The 24,086-nt window shown below is 47.0% G+C and overlaps 1 protein-coding gene across 8 annotated transcripts in view; it reads right to left on the reverse strand.

Moving 5' to 3' along the window:
* SH3KBP1 (SH3 domain containing kinase binding protein 1) overlaps positions 1 to 24,086 on the reverse strand; it is a 337,837-nt gene that overhangs the window by 41,585 nt on the left and 272,166 nt on the right. For all 8 annotated transcript variants that reach the window (XM_082447084.1, XM_082447088.1, XM_082447089.1 and 5 more), the window contains 3 exons: positions 14,708 to 14,759; positions 12,106 to 12,186; positions 9,345 to 9,504 (listed from right to left, as the gene is read on the reverse strand). In XM_082447084.1, coding sequence (XP_082303210.1) covers positions 9,345 to 9,504; positions 12,106 to 12,186; positions 14,708 to 14,759 — 293 coding nt within the window. The remainder of the gene's footprint in view (positions 1 to 9,344; positions 9,505 to 12,105; positions 12,187 to 14,707; positions 14,760 to 24,086) is intronic.

Raw genomic sequence — 24,086 nt, forward strand, 5'->3', positions numbered from 1 at the left:
AAGCAAACGAGTAAGTAAATAAATGAACAGCAGCATTAACAGCAGCAACTAAAAACCACCAAAAAGACCCCACACGCTTCTGGAGGTGACTGGGGGGTGAAGGGGAAAAAGAGTCGACTGATTCCTAGCAAGCAAAAGATCCCAAGTCCAGATGATGAATCTTTTCGGCAGTCTCCGCTCCCTGCCCTCAGAAGGATCTATTACCATAATGTAAATGTCTGGGTTTTAAGTGCCTAAAAATTGTTATGGGGGCAAGAAAAAAAAAAGGCTAGGAAAGGAAAAAGAAATAGAAAAGCCCCATCCCCTGTACTCAGAAAACCACTGAGGTGCACCCTTTGAATCCTCCATTTTTCCCCAGCTTTCACCCCACCTGGGAGTTATCTACTCATAGGGACGATGACAGATGGCAGATGTGAAGTTTCTAGAGAAACGACTAGAGATCCCCTCTCTTCTCTCTTGCTCCAACCCCGCAACCTTGTTTTATCAGCCCCTTCTAATGTAAAACCACCCTGTCCTATTGCTCACCGCACTCATCCTGATCCAATCATGCACTGAGGATGTGAGGTCAATGGAGATGAACGCTCCCTCCCTGCTTTCCTGGCTGCCCGCTCACAATGTCTCAGACTTAGGCTCTATTAAAACTGGGTATCTGTTTTTCTCTTTCTGACTTACGTCACTCTGTATGACAGACTCTAGGTCCACCCACCTCACTACAAATAACTCAATTTCGTTTCTTTTTATGGCTGAGTAATATTCCATTGTATATATGTGCCACATCTTCTTTATCCATTCATCTGTCGATGGATACCATATGCTAACACATATATATGGAATCTAAAAAAAAATGGTTCTGAAGAACCTAGGGGCAGGACAGGAATAAAGACTCAGACGTAGAGAATGGACTTGAGGACACGGGGAGGGGGAAGGGTAAGCTGGGACAAAGTGAGAGAGTGGCATGGACATATATACACTACCAAATGTAAAATAGATAGCTAGTGGGAAGCAGCCGCATAGCACAGGGAGATCAGCTCGGTGCTTTGTGACCACCTAGAGGGGTGGGATAGGGAGGGTGGGAGGGAGGCACAAGAGGGAGGAGATACGGGGATATATGTATATGTATAGCTGATTCACTTTGTTATAAAGCAGAAACTAACACACCATTGTAAAGCAATTATACTCCAATAAAGATGTTAAAAAAAAAACTGGGTAAAGATTACCTGGCTCAGGCCCCCATTTTATTACGGACAAGGGTCCTGGGCTCTAAGGCTGGGAGTTATGAGCCCAAGGCCACACAGCTAATTGGTAGCAAAGCTAAAACTGGATGGAAGCTTCTTGACGCCCAGCCCCATCTTTGCCCACCACACTTGGGGCGGTAATAATCAAAATGCACATGTTTGATGCTTCTAGAGATTTTTCTCTTGCAAATAAGCAACGATAAGAGGGCTCCGCCCATCTGTGGAGGGAGCAGAGATGAAGCCAGTCCTTCAGAAGCGTTCTGTGAGGGGCCATTACTGCCCGGGGAGGTTGAATCCTTCCTTCAGGAAAGGACAAAATTGCACCAGCAGTGAGCCCAGTTTCCTTTGCTCATCAGCGGGAGGGCAGGAGGAGCCTCGCTCCCCTTTCCCAGAACTGTGGATCCAAAGGCTCTGCCGATCCTGTGGCGCCCCTCCACACCCACCCCACGGCCTAAAATGTCCCAGGAATCACAGGCATTTTTTGACTACGGACTTCCCGTCTAAATGTGGGGCAGCCTGAGCGAGGCCAGGGGCGCAGGAAGCGGGAACCAGAGTGGTTTTCCTGGCAGCTCTCCCCTTGCTCTGTGTCCTTGTTTGGATGAGCACAAACAGGCTTGGCTATTTATAGTTGGTGAAGACACGTTGGAAGGTGATGGGACACTGCCCACTCAGTTCCCCTCCAAATTTCTGTTCTCTGTGCAGACTCTGCAAGTGTGGGTGGAAACAGGCCTCCGTCTAGAGCCCATCCAGGGCACAAGCCCCAAGCCCCTAAGGCCAAAGGACGATGACACCCGCAGCTCCCATCTGCAAACCCACAGCTGGGCCTCTCAGAGGGGCAAGGGTCTTTTGATGCCTGGAGGAGGGGATGCCATCAGTGCACAACTCTGAGAAAGTTTGTGGGGTGTCACTTGGAGGAAGTGTTCAAAAAAATAGCCCGTGGGAAAAGCATTATACGAACCGATTAGTACCTGTGCCCGTGCGGGGCGTTAATATCCCCTACTGATTCCTTGCCTGCTTCTGGCCATCACTGGCAGGAAAATCAATGTGGCTCAGTCTGAGCTGAGGCTAAACCCATCACTACTGTTGTTGGATCTTGCTGCAGGGAATGAAATTTATTCTAGGTGAGGATGGAAAGACGTATGGAGAGAAAGTTATACATACAAATGAAATGAGGCCAGCCAATAAGGTAGACATTTCTACAGTGTGACAAGGTATTTTCCCTTGTGGGATTCCTATGCTCCATAAACCACCCACCGTCCCTCAGTCCCTAGCCTTCCCTGAGTGCTGGCTACCCTGACGCTCTCGCGGCTCTGCTTCCACTCCCTAGAGACCTCTCGATGTGCGGTCTGCACATTGTGTTTCCTCGCTCCCTTGGGGCTGCTGAGCATGACCTGTTTGTCACCATGTGGCAACTCCTCTCCCAACAAGGTCACCCACTGAGCTCTCTCAAGGGAGGAAAAAAGATTGGTTGAGGGCCTCACAAGTGCCAGGAGAGGAGCTAGGTGCCCTAGGAGCGGAGACGGAAACTGAGACACAGAGAGGTGTGCACCTTGCCTGAAGCTACAGGGTAAGGAAGCAGAGGGGTGGGCTTTCCACACTGGTGGGCCTGGCTCCAAAGCCCAGTAAGCAGTGGGTGGGCAGGAGGCATGTCTGGCCTGGTTACCGTAGCTAACTACCACCCAGGAGAGGGCCTAGCCAAATGGAGGCACTTGATGAATTTCTGAAATAATGAATGACACCACACACAGCACACATACAAACACGCACGCACACACACAGAGCACACACATACACAGTCCTCTCTTATCACTGGATCCATATCTAGCACCCAATTTCCACCTTTCCCCCACAGCCGAGTTTCTCACAAGACAAGTCTACACGTGCTTGGTTGCCCGCCTGTTCTTTTTTCACCTCAACCCTGAGTCTGTCTCTTGCCCCCAACTATCGTAGAGGAACCACTTGACTGGGATCACCAAGGGCCAGCTAGTGACCAAAGCCCCTTCAGTCTTCCCGGCTCTCACTTTGGTGGAGGTTCTCATAGTGGGCTTGGCTAACCAGCGGCGGCAGCAGCCCCGGGAGCTTGCTAGAAACGCAAATTCTCAGGCCGGAACCCAGACCTCCTGAATCAGAAACTTGGAGAGCAGCGATCTGTGTTTTAACAAGACCGCAGGTGATGCCAACGTACACTCAAGTGTGAGAGCCACTGGCCAGTAGCTGCTCCACCCTCCCTCCTCCTAGCTCCCACGGCCTTGCAGTCCACTCACCCTTCTCCACAGCTCCTCGTCCTTCCTCCACCCTGTAAGTAATGGTTTTCCCCACTGTTGCCTGTACTCTCTCCTCTTCTTCTCTGTAATCTCCTGGAGTGATTATAGCCATTCCATGCCTGTAACTACCATCTGTGAGCCAATGACACCCACCTCTGGAAGTTCTAGCCGAGATCTCTCTCCTGAACTCTCCAAAGACATGTCTTGGTCCTGACTTGTAGAAAAGAAGGGAAACACTCAAACACCACATGCCACATCCCTAGGAATCTTTGAAAAGACATTTAGAATACTTGAGCAATCCAAACTCAAAATGATGGCTCACCACCCAGGTACACATTCTATCTGCCTGCTTAGGGAACATTTGTGTGCACCCTAGCTATCTTTCTTTCCCTGTTTTTTTTTTTAATTAAATGATTGATTAGCTTAGAGCTAATAAGAGCAAAGGTCTTTTTTAGTGCGTTCTTTTGGTGGGCATGGGGACCACACACCTCACAGAACCACCAGGACCTAGAAGTTTACTTTCTGCTAATTTGTATCCTGAGGGGCTTGAAGCAGCTGGGATGCCTTCCTAAATCTAAAGAAAAATTAACTTCAGTGTGGGTAAGTTGGTCTCCAGAGAGACATCTGCCCTTCCCTAAGCACTTAGTTGATGTTTGGCATACAAATGTTTACTTAATCTTTGCCTCAAGCTAAAATGTCTCAGGGCTCAACAGTCACTAATCTCCCAGTGTTTCTCTGGTATCCAGGGCTCCCTCTTCATTACAAGGAAAAAATGTGCAATTCCACTGTCCCTCTCCCTGGATCCGTGTTCCAGTTCTCTCCGTATAGCCTTCAGCCTTTCATGCGAAAGGTACCTGGTGTGTTTAAGATTTAAAGCAATAGGCCATCTGCAAGTGGCACAGGTCTGGGAAGCCACTAGGCCTCCTGCCCACAGTCTGGTGTCCAAGACCCAACTGCCCACCTTCTCACTGAGATTCCTCATCTGACACAGGCTTCCACATCTGAAGTCAGTGGACAGTGCCCTCTGCGATGCTTGAGCCACAGTAAGCAACTCCAGCCATCTGGAACCTCTTGACTTAGTGACCTGCTACCACCCTGACTATTGAAACTTTCTTATCACTGACTGTCATCAACTCGCAGAACACCCCGACATCCACCTGGGAGGACACTGGCTTCGAGAACATCAGCCTCACCTCATTTCAGCTCTTGCCATCTTCCTGAGCCTATGACAGCCAAGTGGGCAATCCATCCCCTCCCTCCCCTGGTCCCTTCAGCCCTTATGACCTTCATTCATCCTCAGTCATCCACATTCAGGGCCCCTCCCTCTGTGGATATGTCCATCTTCAGACCCACTCCGCCTCTGAAGTTGTGGGCACCAACCTCCCCTTCCTGACCAGCATCTCCTGTACTTCCGGCCATCGACTTTTCCCACTTCCGGCTTCCACTCCATCCCTGCTCAGCTCACCTCCTCTTACTTCTTTTAGCTTCACTTCCTTCCTCTCAGTCCCAGAGCCCCTGTCTATCACTCAAGCCCCGCCTCCACCAGCCCCACTCGTCCCCGCCCTGCCAGTGGCCTGCCCCTCCACTCAGCGCTGGCTGCTCTGTGCTGCAGCAGACAACAGGCACGGCTCCCTGGCAACTTGGGCCAAAGGTCCTGCTCCCACTTGCCCGCTCTTTGGGAAGAAAATGAGATTATTTACAACTTGGGGTGGCCATGTTTGGGAAGATTAACAAACCTGTTCTGGTCTCTTCAGCCTGCTTCTACCTCTTTCCCTATCGGGTTTATTTTCTTTTGAAGGCACACACCTGCTCTGCCCCTCAGGTTTCTGGCTCGCTGCCTCCCGCTGCATGCAAACTGCTAGGGCTCAGGACAGCCTGCTTCTTTCCAGCTTTTCCTTGGATTTTTTTTTCTTTTGGACCCTTCTCCCAAGTTTCAGGGCCTCTTCTCATGGGGGTTTCAGACCCCATCTTTATTAAATCGATAATACACATTATGAGACATATAACATCACGTGTCCATGTGTGTGTATACAACACACACACACAAAAGTTTAGGTATATTCTGTCATTTGAAATATCTTTATGATCAAATATCAAAACAAGTGAGTAGGCGCTATACTTTTGAGACTCCACTTTCTCAAGTGTGAAGATAGAGGTAGACAGAATGCTCTTTGTACCACGACTACCTTAGTTATATGGTGGGCTGGACGAGACCAGCAGACGCTGTCTTTATGCTGTGAGATAATAACTGATCCATCCCCAAAGCACAGACTCTCAAACAAAGGCACTTATGACCTAGGGGAATCTCCTATCATCATTCAATTTTTAAGTTAACTCTGGTACTAAGTTTTTTTGGAAAAAGTCTCTTTCTTTCTGTTAAATTTCTACCTACATTTACTATCTGGAAGTAAGTATGTTAACGGCATGCTGCTACTTGCTCAGATGGACACAAAATTGCGCGGGTGTCCTAATTCCTTTAGACATGATTCCTGAAGACCAGGATCTATAATGGCCAAGCCCCACCATTACTAAGATCCAGAACAGTGCCTGGTATACAGTAGTCCCTCAATCCATTTCTGTTAAGTAAATGCATCTAAAAATGACTCCCCTCTTCCTAAACTTAGGTATTCCTTTTTGTAAAAGATGCTAGTTCCTGTTTAAATAGAAAGAAATTCATCTCTTCTGGAAGCCACATTTGGCAGCGAGCTTTCTGGCTGGTGAGAGGAAGCTTGAGCCCAGACATTGCAGCTGGAGTGGCAATGCCTCATGCCTCATTCCCAGTAAGAACAGCAAATGGTGACTGTGCGTCCATGTGTTCAACCATCCGTCTATCCATCCGCCCATCTACCCATCCCGTCAGGTAAATCCTGGCGAGGATTTGGGTTTGCACAGCAGACAATACCCCTTTTTGGAGGACTACCGACACAAAACTGTTTGACGTTAACACTCCTACCTCAACTACCTTGGCGGAACAAAACAAGTTCATAAACTAGTATACGTGTTGGTTGTCCAATGTAATTGCTTAGCAAAAAATATGAAGTGCATGAGATACTGAGAAACAGCAAGCCTTTCTTCGATCTTCTTAAATTTTTTTATGTTGAAATCCATGGCACACTAGGTGACTTAGAACATAAGACGCACATGCTACAGAGCTCGTACAGGGGCTGGGAAGGATGACAGGAGAGCAAAAGTGAACAAAATGTAAGCACTGGCACCTCCCCCCCCTTTTTAGGAGCCATGGCATTCAACAAGTGTATTAAATGAGCCACTACCATATGCTCAACCCCGTAAACCATGTGGAGATGACAAAACACACTCTTGATCTGCTTTAAATCTGGTAAAGGAGTCCGGGGGTGTGAGCATCCCAAGTGGCACAGCATGGGGCCCCGCACCAGGCTAAACACGGGGTGTCAGGCGTTTGGAGGAGAGAGCAATCGTGAGAGATGAGGGAAGGCTTCCAGAAGAGGGGCGTGCTAACTGGGCACTGAAGTCGGGGAGCACTAACGGACGCATGAGAGGCAGCCGGGGAAGGAGGGTGGCACTGCCAAAAACCTGAGATCCTCACAGCGTGGATGTGGACCGGCAGCATCAATTCCCAGACCTACCGGATCAACGACCGTGGGGGTGGGCCCAGCAATGTGTTTGAACATGATCTCCAGGTGACGCCAATGCACGCTCAAGTTTGAGAACCACCAAGCTAGAGCAGGCACCGTCCTCCCTTCAACTGGCTGTGCAAGCGGTCAGGGCAGGTAGCGGCTCCTCAAATGCTCCCAGCCTTGCCCGGGTCTGCCACCTCCAGGGATTGGCAGGAAGGAAGCCTGGGGCTTGCCTCTCGCTCCCTCCTTTCTGCAAACCAGTGCCCTGGGAGCTTGGGAGGTCGGGGACTGCCCACCCTCTCCCAGGCTGCTCAGATGCCACACACAACGTAAAGCAGCGTAAAAGCAGTTACGCTTCCCACTGGCTTCTGTACAAACCCCTCTCACGCATCTTCCTTGGTGGCTCGTCTTTCTGATCCACAGCTGGATCTCGGGAGAGCTGGAGGTGCGGAAGAGTTCAGCAGAGGCGGGAGGAAAATGGGGCTTCTGTGAGCCCAGAGGGTCGGAGGTTATCATTCACTCCCTGCTCCCGTGCAGGTCTAATCGATGGCTCGCAAGGCCTGCACCTATCTCCTAACGAGACGGCTGAGAGCAGCCTTTGAAGGCGCAGAAGCCATTGGAACTGCACTTTGCTTTGGATCGGATCATTAGAGCAGCAGGAATATTCTGGAAATCGTTATTGACTTCATCGAAATGCCTGTGGTCCCTGGAAGACTATAAGAATTTGGCAGAGCGTGGCTTCTGTTCTCCTTTCACCCACCACAAAGTGATGTACGACCCCTGCTGCTCCCTCCTCCCTGTTTGTGGAGCTCATGTTCTCTTTGGAAGCACTTAGGTTTACATAACCTTTTCCTTCTGAAGTGCGAGCTCTGGGCTGACCACGCTACTGAAGTGGCCCTTGCTAAGGTCATTGGGGCTGTCAAGTGGCCTCATCGTGCGTGTGTCAGTCAGCAGAAGAGGACACAACACGTAGGGGCCTGACCCACTCAACAGTGGCCCTGGTCCCGTTAGTTTCCCCAGGGGCCATCATAGGGGAGCAGTTGTTTGATTGGATCTTGGGGGACACCTGCCGAATGACACAAGTGAGCCAGCCGCTCCTCCAATGGGCTCACATACCTGAGAAAATTTTGTGTTATGTGTATTTTACCACGATTTAAAATTTTTTTCTAAAATGTAAATGAGCTATTTTTGTTTCACTCCAGTATACCCAGTTTGATACACAATCATAAATAAGACAATGAAAGTAAAGTTGATTTACAGGCCCGGGGCTACATACTCGGGAATTACATCCTTCCATCCTTTTAGATGCATTCCATGATCATCCACAATGTACAGACAGGGAAGGTGAGGAGAGAGGGGCAGTGACCTGCTGGGGCTCCCACTCCTACTATGACGTGAGCCCGGAAGCCTGCCTGACTCTAGCACGAGGACACTGAAGCCCCATGAGATTCTCACCATGCAAACTTAGCTCAGAAGAACGAAAATTCGCTGAGTGACTGTGTGTTGACAGGTCCATGTGAAGGCCTCTAGGCCACCGACTGGCTCCAGTATCTTACATCAACACGTATAATATGCACGTAACGGTAGAAAGTTCCAGCAATGAACTTGTGGAGAGAACGTGACACTTCCTTGTCCCTTGTGGTGGGCATCTCAGGTCTGGAAGGCACAATGTGCAACTCTGATTCCGTATCACTAACACAGGTGTCCAGCCAGCCAGTAAACAAATTTGAGTTTTGCCAGGCCCGTCTCGGAACTCGTGCCTGAACGAAGCATGCCCCTTGCCTGTGAGGGTCTCACAGTTCACGGACATGGCCACTAAGACAACGTTTGCCAGACTGGGTCCTGGGTCCCCCAGTAGGGCTGCGCAGGCAAGAGCAGAGGGAGCCTGGGAGTGTGGAGGGAGCCACCCCAGAGCAGGGAGAGGGCCAGGGGATGGAGCTGCCAGTGAGACGCACGCACCCAAGCCAGCAGGACATCCAGGGGTGAAGGCGGGCATGCCACCCGCACTTCCGGTCGGAAGGGCAGCTGGCCTTGCTCTAAGGAAGCACAGGGGGAAATCCCCACGCGTGAGCAGGGCCTAGATGCCACGACCTGGATTCTCATCTCTAATCCTGAAACCCACGCTGCGCCCCCAGCCTCACACCCACTTCTGCCTGAGCATGGGAGCAAGGACCCAAGTGGCTGGAGTCCAACGTCCTGCGGCTGCCCTGCCCCCGCCCCCGCCCCCAGCGCCAAGAGCGGAGCAGTACCTGGTATGGGTCAGGGGACCCGCTGGTCGCTCCGGCCTCCTCGGGGGCAGCGCACCTGGTCTGCTGAGAGAATTGGTCTTGGGTGGCCGCGGCTTTTTGGGCGGTATGGCAGGAACAGAAGCCTTCTGTAAATCCAGCTTTGGCTCTCTCTCTGGTCTTTCTTTAAGTCATTGTTTAAAGAAGCATAAAGAAGACAGATAGAACTAGTGTAAGTGACAGTACTGAAGACTGCTTGTTTTCTGCTTAAAAAAATCACTGACGCTGTTTGCCAAGGTCAGGATGGAAGGCGAAGAGCATCATCTATTCTTGATCAAGTTAGAAAGAGACCTATACAATCACAGCCCACTGTTCACCTTTGCTCATGCGGGTCCCTCTGCCTGAGGGCCCTTCCGGCCATTGCCCACCCTTGGAAAACTCCTACTCATGCTTCATTGGGCCTACTCACATTTTGCCTGGCTGAAATGTGACACGGTCATGTTCCCTTCTCAAGAGCTGGACCCGCCCTCAGAGGCAGACTTTCCTACTCCCTCTCCTGAGCTGCAAAGGACAGCCCTTTATAAACAGGCTCCACTTGAGTACTTGCTGGGTGTCTGCATGCTTGGCACGGCCTGCAGGCAGTCAGCCCCCAAGGGCAGGGCCCACGTCTGGCCATCTCTCTAGAACCCGCGTGGTGCCTGGCACTGAGCAGAAGCTCGGTAAATGGCTGATGGGTTTGGTCAACGGCCAGCGGAACCTGTTGGGTGTGGGGAGGAAAGAGGCCTGACGTCTCCCAGGTCAGCTTGTGTAAAGCACCAGGAGCCAACAATTAGTTCTGGATTCTTTCTGTGCACAGTTTCACCTTGGAAGGTAAACTGGGACTTCACAGGTATTTGGTTTCCGAGGGTTTTGGGTGTCGGAGCTATTAGAATGAAGTTAAAGCCAGATCTGGTGCCATACTGGGCAGTGCTTGGTGGCAGCTTCATGCTTCATGTCCCCATGTTTCTCTGTAAAGACAGAGCTTCAGAGAGCTGCCCACTGGACAGGCAGCATCCCTGTGCTCACTCGGAAGCTGGAACTGTGAACACGTTTTACTTGCAAACACACACTCGCGTCGTCTGGGTGACCAGTCAGATTGGCAAAGCTTTAAAAAGCCCATCAGGTATTGTACAGACACCACTGGGCTCATCCCCACAATATCTCAGTAAGGGAACGTGCTCCATCCAGGAATGCTGGGAACTCTTTTACTGGTCCGCAGGGACCAGAGGAGGCACCAGAGGAGGAAGGGCTCCGCTAAAATACAAAGGAGGGGGGATTCCTCCTGCCTCCTGGGAGGGATGGAGCTCCAGCAGCCTGCAGAACGAATGGGAGAGAGGGTTCGTGCCCACCTACGAGGGAGGCCAAGTCTCAAGGTGGGGCTGGTTTGCTGTCTTCCCTGCTGCTTCTGACCAGGGCTTCTGTCTCCTGACCCACTGCGGCACAGAACAAGGCATCACGGGAGGGGAAGGAAGCAGAAGTGTGTGGCCACTTGGCCAACCAACTAGGGCGGCTGTTCACACGTAAGCCGAGTACATATGCTAGTCAGCGTGGAACAGAGCGGGCAGTGTCCTCATCACAGAGCCTGGCTACGAGCCCAAAACCAGCCATGTGTCTTCCGTGAGGACAGAGGCGGTGTTTGGTTATGTCACAACACGCACACTTTTATCAAAGAACTATTTGTATGGTACACACTCAATAGCTATTTTTTCATTGATCTGTGACGCAGACCTGGCCTTCACAATGAGCTTCCACAACTCAAGTTTTAACTGTTCACTGTGAAAGAGAGAGGTGTAACTTCCTAAGAACTCGCAATGTTGGTAAAACTTCTGGCAGGCTGATATAAAATATTAAATTTCACAATAAAATTTCATGAGGCCACCCAGGAGCATCTCCAAATAATTACATGCATTAATTCAGCATTTCTCTTGTGACTTACAAATAACTGCTTTTTAAAAATGGAATTCGCTCTGCCTCCTGTTCATAATAATAACGTAACACTTTCCCCGTAAAATGTGTGATCAATCAAACCTTAGACACCTAATAAAATGAGTCCTTCCACAGCATGCAGATTTCTTTGGGAGGGACACGCAGACCATAGGAGTCAAACACATTCATAAACCTGACTGCGTGATATAGGTTACGGCACTTCCCTGAAAATGACATTTTTGACCCCGGTAAGGGGACTGTGGGCCCTGGGCTGCTTCTCGCAGTTTTGCCATGCCACCCCCTCCCTCAACGTTCCTGACCGAGGACATGTGTCTGCAGTATAGTAGCCAGAGTCCAAGGCCCAGCAGTGACTGACAGCTTTCATTTGTCTGGATGGGAATTTCTCTAAGCCACACCCACCCATCAGCAGTTAATGAGCACCTGGGGCACTAGGCTGGCTGGGAACCTTGGCCGGTACAGCGGGGCCCTCTAGGCACTTACAGTCGGCATGCGGACTTCAGGATGCTGCTGGTGTGGGGAGGGCGGTGATGGCAGGAAGACTGGGGTGGGAGAGCCCCAGTGTGTTAAGTGACTAGGCTGGTTGTTTTTCATTTGATGAGAAATGCCGGCCCAAAGAGGCACCACATAACCCTCTCTCCTATTTCTTTAGAAACAGGAAATTTAAAAGCAATCAAAACAAAACCATAATCACCATATTCCAAAGAAAAAGCAAATTCTGTGGGTAATAGGGACTAGCCCTGTGACAGACAGCTCTGTCTCTTGCCGTTCTAGAAGTGTCAACGAAGACTTGATCTCATACCTTTTTCTTCTGTTCTATTTGGAAGCGTTTCTGGCCTTTCAGGAGGTATCTTTTTAATTTCATGTTTTCTTTCAGTGGTACCTGGCGGGGAAAGGATGGCAACGATTAGGAAATGTTTCCCCCATCCATTTATTAGATGCACTAGCATTTTAAATATTTATCAGGTACAGCAAAGTCAATAGGTTTTTTTTCTTTCCTAAGCTGAGTGCTGGTGTTATCTGGCAAACACAAGCTGCGTAGAAACGGAGCAGAAGCCATTTCTGGCATATGTCATTAAGTTTGCCTGCCTATGCATCCTTCATTTACAAGAACACCACTAATATTTATTGATATTTAAATCTGCCTGCCTATGCATCCTTCATTTACAAGAACACCACTAATATTTATTGATATTTAAATCTGACTTCCTTACGCATCAAAGTAGTCACAGGAGACCACTTGGTGTGGGTGGGGAATGTATATAAATAAATAAACAAATCCACGGGCATGAGAAGATCGTTGTTTTACGCCACCAAGTTTGGAGTGCTTTGTTACGCAGCAATAGTAACTAGAACGTGTATTTTTTTTAAATTGAAGTTTAGTTGACTTACAATATTATATTAGTTTCAGGTGTACAACACAGTGATTCAATATTTTTATACATTACACACCATACAAAGTTATTAAAATATTATTGGCTATATTCCCCATGCTGTACATTACATCCCTGTGACTTATTTATTTTATAACTGGTACTTTGTTACCTCTTAAACACATTTTTAAGTGGAGGGATGTACAGAGAAGATACGGTGGTTCTCCCTAGGTCCTTTGCATCTGAATCCCCATGTATTACATTTTCCCAAATGTGCCAATTCACCCTTCCTCTTTACACGCCTGGACCACAGCTGCTTCCCGCACCAGGGAACTTCATCAGTGTCAGCGGCCTCAGGTCCGTAAGTGTACTTGGAAAATAGCTAAAGCATGAAACCCATCACAAGTACTCCTCTGATTTATGGACTTGGTTGAGTGCTTGACAAACTCCTTATATGACCAACCCTATGGATGTGTGCTTGGTACTAAAATCTCAATTACACAGCACCAGAAGCCAAAAGAACTTAAAATAAAATCCACTGAACACACACTTTACCTTAACTCTTTAATGACTCACTACAAGTTAAACACTGTATCTGATTTCTATCAATTCTGTATCTGATTTTTTTCGTCAAATAACCAAACACAAGGAAAACAGGAATATCTACCTCCCCATTACAAAGCAGTTCCCAAGATTATACAGCAGGATAAATGAGCAGTAGTAGTAATCTAGGAAGATTAAATGCCATCATGCTTTGCCCCTAGAGATCCAGCACAACCTTTTAAAATTGTCTTAAAAGGATAAGAATTTGCCTACCATGCTACAATCTGGTCTCCTAACGCTAATGAAGAATTTCAGTACCACTCCTAGAGACAGAGGAGGAACTGACAGTCCTACTACCATGAAGAATCCAACCCTAGTTACATTCTAGGCCACCTGAGCCTGGGACCACTCAACTCACCTCCTTGGTCTCTAACCTGTCACCAAGGCTTCTAGGGGAAAGGATCTTCAGAAAAAAAGCAAATCAATAGTCTGCTTTAATTTCAGCAAAATAAAATATTTATCCAGCCAGAACCACTAGGTGGCAAAATTAAACTGCTCAACACAAACAAGGATGGGGGCTGAGCAGGAGATGTAATTAACATCCCATTTGGGGGCTTAATCTCTGTAATTCTCAACTATGCTGAAGGGAATGGGAAAGGAATGTGAGGTCAAGCTGATTTTTTTCCCCCAACTTGGTGGGCCAAAAGAACGGCAAAAAATCACTCCTAATAAATCTGCTGAATAAACCAATCTGGAAATGTATTCATACTTTAAATGCTACAGAAATATCATAACTATGCATGTGTAGAATTAAAAATATCCCTACTCTTCTTCAGTTTTAGTTGTTAATTTTTTAAAATGCCACTTAACTAGTTATTCACGGAGGAATTTCTCCCTAAAATTTGTGTTAACAATGATAAAGAGGAGTTCTATTGGGAACTAGGAATGCTCATCTTTATGTATGAGACGCCAGTGTACAATGAGTTACCAAGTGTCCAACGACATCAAGTCTTCCTATAGTATTCAACCTTAACATCTGAGCCACACAGGAAAAGTGAATTAATTGGATTCTTTTCCAGATGAGAAAAGAATCATGAGGGAGGGAAAGTATTGCTAGAAAAACATTTTTTGTTGCTGGGGGCAAGTGAAGTAAGTACAAATTTTGGTTAACCACCCGGGACAGAAATCGAAAATTCAGCACTGCTATACATGCCCAGTGAAGTTGTGACCCACGGGAAGCAGCTCTTCCCAGGCTGACCCTCGACGGGCAGGCACAGGCAAAGCAGACAACCAGTTCCTCTCTCTACAAAAGGGGTTTATTTAAAAAATAAAAACAAAGCAAACAAAACTGGTTTATTCCGAAACAAAGTCTTTCTGGTCATTCTCTTTGGGAGGCTATATCAGGGATACATTTTAATGATATGTTTCTTTGTTAGGGAAAACAGTAAGAGAAAGACAGTGTGTTGACGGAAGTGAAAGGTACATTACCTGCCCCTTGCTTGATGACGGGAGCCGATGGAGGAGGTGGCTTCTTGGGTCTCTGAAAAATTAATCAAAATGATACCACATGAGATTGTTGACAGGCCTGGCCTCTCACATGAGGACCACAGACAGTGTTTTCTAGATGTAGTTTGGACAGTCCAGAGAAGCTCTCCAAAAAAACTGAGCAATTCTCTCTCCAGGGATGTCAGGTTTTGGCACCTTTAAACAAGCACCAAAATAAATTCAGTCTGCAAAACAAAGCTCTGATGGACAAATGAAATACCATTTCCCCCTTTCTAAATTTGTAACAGCCTTCTGGAAAAGCGCGGCTCAGCAAAAATGGCCTGAAACCAGCAAGCACAATGGTACTCCTACGCTGAAACCGCATTTGCAATTAAGATTTAATCTGCTGAATAACCAGGCGATTCAGAAAGAGTCACTGGGATGGCTCTAAATTAGATCCGCTCTGGATGTGGGACCTGCAACAAAATGCAGGCTGAGGGGCCCCTGTGGCTGGGTAGGGTTCTAAGCTTTCTGCCCCTTTTCACCCCAAGGCTGGTAGGCCATTTGCGAGGTTCCCCCACAGACCAGTCATACCCTGGAAACTGGAATGGAGTTTCTTTGCATATCAGCCACTATTTGTTTTTCTCTCACACCTTATCATTCTGGAGGGGATGAGGCAGCAATGCAATCAATGGCATCTCCTTGCTCACCCAGGATTCGCTGTAGGTGGGAGACAGGCTGGGCTTGGCAAATGTCCTAGGGCCGAGAGTCCAGCTAGGGCACAGTTCTTGGGCACCATTCTTGCACAGGGGAAAAGGGGACCAAAGGCAAGGAGAGAGCCATCTCATTATCAACATCATTAAGGAACGATGGAAATGGGGAGGGTTTGAGCATATGATCCATGTTGCTGCTGACACCTGTCCTGACCCTCTCTGGGTATCATATACTTGTGACTTTAAAAAAGCTCCATGGACTCTCTTCTGCATGCTGAAAAAGTACTGATGTGACCAGCAAAAGCACCCGACCATCCTCAGCCCGACCCACCAGTGCCTCCCGGTGCCTGATGCAGTACCAGGACACAGGAAGAAATGGTTTTAAGTAAAACCCACAGAATACGAGACCCACAAAGAACTGTCTCAGGGAGCATCACAGCACGTAGGCTCTGGATCTGACATTTCAACTCTGCTCTTTACTAGCTGGGTGATTTGGCCAAGTGACCCCAAGTAAGAGTATAATATGGTGGGCAAGCAGCGGGGCTTCAGAATGTGGCTGCCGTTACACATCCCGGCTCTTTCAGTTTTTAGCCGTGGACCCTGGGCAAGTGACCTCACCTAGATGAAATTTCTCATCTGTAAAACGATAATATTACTTCCCTCTTAGGAGGAGGCGGTTTCACAGAGGGAGTCAGTAAGCACTGCCTTGCCCAATCCTCGTGACAACTCTATAAGGAGTGATATTATTATGCCCATTTTGCAGATGAAATAATTGAGGCTTCAAGAGATGAAGTCATTTCCCCAAGTCACCAGGCTAGTAAACGGGGCAGGGGGCCAAGAGTCCAGTCCAGGGCTATCTGCCCCACAGGAATGCTCTTTAACCACTGTGAAGGGGCCATCCTGCCAGAGGGCATCCACAAGACAAACCATCTCACGGCCATAAACCACACAGAGTTTACAAAAGCACAAGAAACTGTAGTATGTCAACATTAAGGGGAAAAAAAAGGGTATTGAATTGCAGCTACAGTATGAGCTCAACCATGTTACAATATATTCAGAAAGGGAAAAAGACTGGAAAGAAAGAAATTTATAGTGCTGATCTCTTGTAGGATTATGAGTGCATATGTGTTTCCTTCTTAATATTTTTCTGTACTGTCTATATGCATCCAAACTTCATTATAAAAAAAAGAAAGAAGGACGTTCCAAAGGCCACCTCCGCATGGGTACAGGCCCTCCACCCTGAGCTTACGACTCTTCCCCTGTTGCCAGCCCCTTCCAGCTCTCTACCCTGACTCCTTTTTCCTTCCTCTCTTCTCTATCTTTGTAGAAATTAGACTGGGGACAGATGTGTGTTTACCTAATGAAGTTGAAACCCTGCCAATTAACCTTCCTTTACCTCTGGATCAGAGTAATTTCTTATGCAGGAAACTGCCAACACCCCGTGGCCTAATTCTTCCCAGCTCAGCCCCAGCAATGCCCACCCGCTGGACGGCTTCCTCACTCTCAGTTGTTGGAACATTTTTCTAACCAATTTCACATGAGCCTCCTCTTACCGAGGCCGTTACCCCAGCGACCTTGCCTCAAACCACAGGGCCTCAAATAAAAAAAGACAATTACAAGTCATCATATTTTCCAAGATTACTGTGCAAAGAAAAAAAAACCCTTAGTGTTGTGTCAGATTTGGCATGTAATACACGAAATGCAACAGGGCAGGGCGGAGGGGCACCGAGAGAGGGGACGGGAAGTATTGTGCTCCCCAACAGCGTGTGGAGAGCGTGGTCATGCCAAGTGCCTGCTCGGAGGGCGGAGGAAGCAGGCAGGGGTGTGAGGCTATGTCGGGAGCCCTAGCAGCTGCGGAGGCAGGTAGGGCAGTTTGGAGAGGAAGCAGCAGTTTGTGAGCTGTCTGTCTTGCATTCACCAGGCCTGATCAACGCTGGCCAGGTGCCTGCTTTGCTTAGTAGCAGAGGAGGTTTACAAGTTGTCCTGTTTTTTTTTTTTTCCTTGACTGACTTTGGCCCTGATTCCATCAACCTTAGCCTTCCTGCCTCCTTAGATGAGAAATGATGCCACATTTTTCAAAGGAGATGTCTTTTAAGGTAATTCGGAACAAAAACCAGGGTCAGGGTTCCCTGTAGCTCTAGACCACCCCACAAACGATTAATAAAGTATTCACATGAGCTGACAATGATCTTTTTTCTTTTTCATTTTTTTGGCCGTGCCTCGCAGCTCACGGGATCTTAGTTCCCCAACCAGGTATCGAACCTGGGCCCCGGCAGTGAGAGCACTGAGTTCTAACCATTGGACCACCAGGGAATTCCCCTGATTTTTTTTTTTTTCTTTTAATGTCACAGGAAGACAGGGCAGTGAGAACTGAGAAGGCAGCGTGGGTAAATCGGTAGCAAAAATATGGCAGTAGAAAATTCATCATGGGAGTTCATGATTCTCAAACAAAAAGACATAAGCACATCATGTAATTGATTTTCCAGGTTAAGCAGTAGGTCAACGCTTTCTCTGTTGAATTTACCAGCATTAACTAGCTCCTGCAGGTGCGCAGACAGAAACATCCTTTCAACTCAGTCAAGTATTTTGTCATGAATTTTTTTTTTAACATCTTTATTGGAGTATAATTGCTTTACAATGGTGTGTTAGTTTCTGCTTTATAACAAAGTGAATCAGCTATACATATACATATATCCCCATATTGCCTCCCTCTTGCATCTCTCTCCCACCCTCCCTATCCCACCCCTCTAGGTGGTCACAAAGCACCGAGCTGATCTCCCTGTGCTATGCGGCTGCTTCCCACTAGCTATCTATTTTACGTTTGGTAGTGTATATATGTCCATGCAACTCTCTCACTTTGTCCCAGCTTACCCTTTCCCCTCCCCATATCCTCAAGTCCATTCTCTAGTAGGTCTGTGTCTTTATTCCCGTCCTGCCCCTAGGTTCTTCATGACCATTTTTTTTTTAGGTTCCATATATAGGTGTTAGCATACGGTATCTGTTTTTCTTTTTCTGACTTACTTCACTCTGTATGACAGACTCTAGGTCCATCCACCTCACTACAAATAACTCAATTTCGTTTCTTTTTATAAGTCATGAATTTTTTAGAGGCACTTGTTCTATTTATTCTCCTCCCTCCACAGTGAAAATAAAACACTCCAGCTCCAGGCCCAGGTGGCATCATCCTGCTCAACTGGCAGGTCGGTGCTAAGAACAGGGGACGTCAGAGCTCTGAGTGATCAGAGGGTCCCCTTTAAGCTGAGAAAACTGAGGCCTAGAGGGGCCATGTTAACAGCTAGGTGGGAGCTAAAATGGGCCCAGAACTCACATCTCTCAGTGTTCAGACTGGCAATTCATTAAAAAAGAGCCAACATGAAAATGTTCTTAAGAAAGTCAATGGGCGAACGTTTTCTGATTTCTGGGAGAGCAGAATGCCTTCCATGGCCTTCACACGTGCAGGGCACACAGGCCTGGGTGCACGTGTGTGTACATTTCCCTGCGTGTAGATCTGCTGGCTTGGACACAGAAGCAAACACCATTCTTCAAAGGATATACGAACTAGATTTCATTTCTTACCGTTATTACCGGGAAGGAAATAGATCTGAACGTTCTGGAGTGAAGACAGCAGCAAGGCAAGTTTTGCCTCCTGCTAAAGGATTTCGTAATTGATTCTGCCCTTTGTTTGGCAAGTCTGGCCAGCCCCGAGCGAAGGAGCACGTCAGTTGGCTCAACTGTCCTCCCTGGCAGGAATTATGATTTGCCACTTGGCCTCTCAAGCCAGTTTGCCTTCAGAGCTCTGGGCCCAGACATGTGACTTGTTGAAAAGGGTACCCCTCAGGGGGCTTTGTGAGAGGAACATGGTAAGGTTCTGGAAGCGATTTTCAGCTTGATTTTGAGTCTTGGGAAGCCCTCCTCCAGGCATCTGGCTAAGTTCTCTGGAGGTGTCTCTGTGTGAGGCCGGACAGGGGACACAAACGGACAGTTCCTGACCAGGGTACCCCTCATGGCTCTAGAAACACACAGGGGCCTCCACTCTGCCCTTTTCTCTCCTGTCCCTGGCGGATCGGCAGCACATGTGAAGAGTGCATCTGGGGCTGGGCCCCTCTGCACCCTACAGAGTCCCCAGCACAGGAGATCACCGGGGGCTACCACAAAACCTGCTCTTGGCAGGGTCTCTCTCTCTTCCTCTCCTTGGCCTCTGGGCTGGTGGCCTACATGCATGGTATCCCTCTTGGCTGGACCCATCTAGACTGCTGGCCTGTTGGGTGGTCACCCAGGCTTTGGTGTTTGGTTTCTCTCTAAGATGCTCTCTTAATTCACTCCCTTGGCTTACCTCTTCACGCCATCTACCACACCCTGAAAGTGGTGCCTTGACTCCGTGCCCAGACCTCACACCCGGATGGATGGATCTGGGCTCCCCTTTGTCTGGGAAGACAAATCTGACAAGAGACCTGGCTTCTTTCTGCCCCTCCCTCTACTCTTGCTCCTCTTTCATACTATCACAGGAAAGAGCAGCTAGTAAGAGGGGAGGGACAGAAGGAGAGGAAGGTACACCTTGTCACCAAACGACCAAAGGACAAGGGATTCCTGAGTGCCAACCATATACCAAGCATGCTGCTAAGGACTGAATATTTGTCCACTGAATGGACACAAAATTCTTATGTTGAAACCTAATCCCCAATATGGTGGTGTTTGGAGATGGGGCCTTTGGGAAGAGATTAGGTCATAAGGGATTTCACTCATGAATGAGATTACTGCCCTTATAAAGTAGACCCCAGAGAGTTCCCTCACCTCGAGGACACAGCAAGAAGACAGCTATCTATGAACCAGGAAGTGAGCCCTCACTAGATGCCAAATCTTGGACTTCCTAGCCTCTAGAAGTGTGAGAAATTTCTGTTGTTTATAAGCCATCTAGTCTATGGTATTCTGTTATACCAGCCTGAACTGACTAAGACACACACTGTTAGACCCTATGAAGGAGAAGCTTGGGACGCAGGTCTGCCTTCAAAGAGATTACAGTTCATATGGCATGATGAGAGAGAATCACTTCAGGCAAGAGTATATTGAATGAGGTGCTCAGTTGGGAGAGTAAAGGCTATAAGTACCAACAGAGAAGGGAGAAGGAGTGCCATCCAGGCCATGTCAGGGAAACTCAGCTGGGGCTCTGTCATGAGGCCATACTTGGGCAATATCAACACCTTGACAATCCCCATCTCTGCAGGTGAAATTACCCAGAAAATTAAATGTACAGACAAATAATGTCAAAGGTGAGTTTTATTCATAATGTTGCTTATTATAAGCACAAATTTGTTCCTTTTTGGAAGACTAAAAACAGGGAAATAATTCATTGGGCATCTTCAAAAATGAGAAAGAAGAGTGGTTCTCAAAAGGCTGAAGGATGTGACTAGGAATAAAGAAAATTTTGGCTGAGGACAGTGCTATAACTGAGTTGTCAGATGATGGGGGCTAAGGTAAGGGGCCTCCTTAGAACTTAGTAAAGAGAATGTGGTCTGAGTTAAAACCAGCAAAATTCACCTACAGTGGATTAGCCATTACGGGAATCAAGCAAGAGACATCCTTTCGTAGGCAAAGAGGGAACTTACCTCAACATAATAAAGGCCATATATGACAAACCCAGAGCCAACATCATTCTCAATGGTGAAAAACTGAAACCATTTCCACTAAGATCAGGAACAAGACCAGGTTGCCCACTCTCACCCCTATTATTCAACATAGTTTTGGAAGTCTTAGCCATAGCAATCAGAGAAGAAAAAGAAATGAAAGGAATCCAAATCGGAAAAGAAGTAAAACCGTCACTGTTTGCAGATGACATGATACTATACATAGAGAATCCTAAAGATGCCACCAGAAAACTACTAGAGCTAATCAATGAATTTGATAATGTAGCAAGATACAAAATTAATGCACAGAAATCTCTTGCATTCCTATACACTAATGATGAAAAATCTGAAAGAGAAATTAAGGAAACACTCCCATTTACCACTGCAACAAAAAGAATAAAATATCTAGGAATAAACCTACCTAAGGAGACAAAAGACCTGTATGCAGAAAACTATAAAACACTGATGAAAGAAATTAAAGATGATACAAACAGATGGAGAGATATACCATGTTCTTGGATTGGAAGAATCAACATTCTGAAAATGACTTTACTACCCAAAGCAATCTACAGATTCAGTGCAATCCCTATCAAACTACCAATAGCATTTTTCACAGAACTACAACAAAAAATTTCACAATTTGTATGGAAACACAAAAGACCCCGAATAGCCAAAGCAATCTTGAGAAAGAATATTGGAGCTGGAGGAATCAGGCTCCCAGACTTCAGACTATACTGCAAAGCTACAGTAATCAAGACAGTATGGTACTGGCACAAAAACAGAAACATAGATCAGTGGAATAGGATAGAAAGCCCAGAGATAAACCCACACACCTATGGTCGCCTTATCTTTGATAAAGGAGGCAAGAATATACAGTGGAGAAAAGACAGCCTCTTCAATAAGTGGTGCTGGGAAAACTGGACAGCTACATGTAAAAGAATGAAATTAGAACACTTCCTAACACCATCCACAAAAATAAACTCAAAATGGATTAAAGACCTAAATGTAAGGCCAGACACTATAAAACTCTTAGAGGAAAACATGGGCAGAACACTCTATGACATACATCACAGCAAGATCCTTTTTGACCCACCTCCTAGAGAAATGGAAATAAAAACAAAAATAAACAAATGGGACCTAATGAAACTTAAAAGCTTTTGCATAGCAAAGGAAACCATAAACAAGACGAAAAGACAACCCTCAGAATGGGAGAAAATATTTGCAAACGAAGCAACTGACAAAGGATTAATCTCCAAAATTTACAAGCAGCTCATGCAGCTCAATATCAAAAAAACAAACAACCCAATCAAAAAATGGGCAGAAGACCTAAACAGACATTTCTCCAAAGAAGATACACAGATTTCCAACAAACACATGAAAGGATGCTCAACATCACTAATCATTAGAGAAATGCAAATCAAAACTACAATGAGGTATCACCTCACACCAGTCAGAATGGCCATTATCAAAAAATCTACAAACAATAAATGCTGGAGAGGGTGTGGAGAAAAGGGAACCCTCTTGCACTGTTAGTGGGAATGTAAATTGATACAGCCACTATGCAGAATACTATGGAGGTTCCTTAAAAAACTAAAAATAGAACTACCATACAACCCAGAAATCCCACTACTGGGCATATACCCTGAGAAAACCATAATTCAAAAAGAGTCATGTACCACAATGCAGCTCTATTTACAATAGCCAGGACGTGGAAGCAACCTAAGTGTCCATCGACAGATGAATGGATAAAGAAGATGTGGCACATATATACAATGGAATATTACTCAGCCATAAAAAGAGACGGAATTGAGTTATTTGTAGTGAGGTGGATGGACCTAGAGACTGTCATACAGAGTGAAGTAAGTCAGGAAGAGAAAAACAAATACCATATGCTAACACTTATATATGGAATCTAAAGAAAAAAAAACGGTTCTGAAGGACCTAGGGGAAGGACAGGAATAAAGACACAGATGTAGAGAATGGACTTGAGGACATGGGGAGGGGGAGGTAAGCTGGGACGAAGTGAGAGAGTGGCATGGACATATATACACTACCAAATGTAAAATAGCTAGCTAGCGGGAAGCAGCCGCATAGCACAGGGAGATCAGCTCGGTGCTTTGTGACCACCTAGAGGGGTGGGATAGGGAGGGTGGGAGGGAGACGCAAGAGGGAGGGGATATGGGGACATATGTATACATATAGCTGATTCACTTTGTTATACAGCAGAAACTAACACACCATTGTAAAACAATTATATTCCAATAAAGATGTTAAAAAAAGCAAACGTATTAAAAAATAAAATAAACCATGATAAATGTCAAAAAAAAAAGATACATCCTTTCCTATAAAAGTTTGGAACGTACAAAACTCCCGCCGAACGATCTTAAGGTTGGCACTCAACTGTAATGGAGAATGTGGGAAATCTACTTGCTTGAACCGCGATATGTCTGGAGATGGACAATGGATGGCAAGGGGCTGATCAGCCATGAAAACAGAGAAAAATGGAGAGTTGCTGAGGTCACAGGTGCGGGGCTCTTGCCAGCATCCTCTGGGCTTAGGTGAACTCAACATACAGTTCCCTTGGCTCACTCTTCCCCCTAGTGCCTGAGGGGGCCTCAAGTTGTACCTGCAAGACCCTTCGTGAAAATAACTAGCTCCTCTTCTTTTCATTCCTTCCTCTCCCGGAAATCACCAAGTAAATGTGGTTTCCTATAGAATCTGGCTTTTAAGGAATCAGGCTGAGAGGGAGCAAATGCCCAGGGCAGGCAGACCTATGTGCTTCAGACGGGCTGAAATTTCAGTTCCTGTTGCGATTAGTAAGCTGCCAGTTTGATCCCCGGGTAAGTCTCTGTGAGTTTGCAAATGTGAGCCCGCATCACAGTTACAGGCATCCTTAGAAGTCTCTGAGGGCAGGGTTCTGTATCCCTGAGGCCGAGAGGCAGACCCTCCACTGTAGAGCATTCACTGGGGAAACGCCTCTGGGAATCTCAGCAATGCCCTGGTTTTCAACATGGCACAAGCTCACAAGAGCCCCTCAAATCAGCGCAT

Source organism: Balaenoptera physalus (genome assembly GCF_965194825.1).
Source record: "Balaenoptera physalus genome assembly, chromosome: X".
NCBI classification, from domain to species: Eukaryota; Metazoa; Chordata; class Mammalia; order Artiodactyla; family Balaenopteridae; genus Balaenoptera; species Balaenoptera physalus.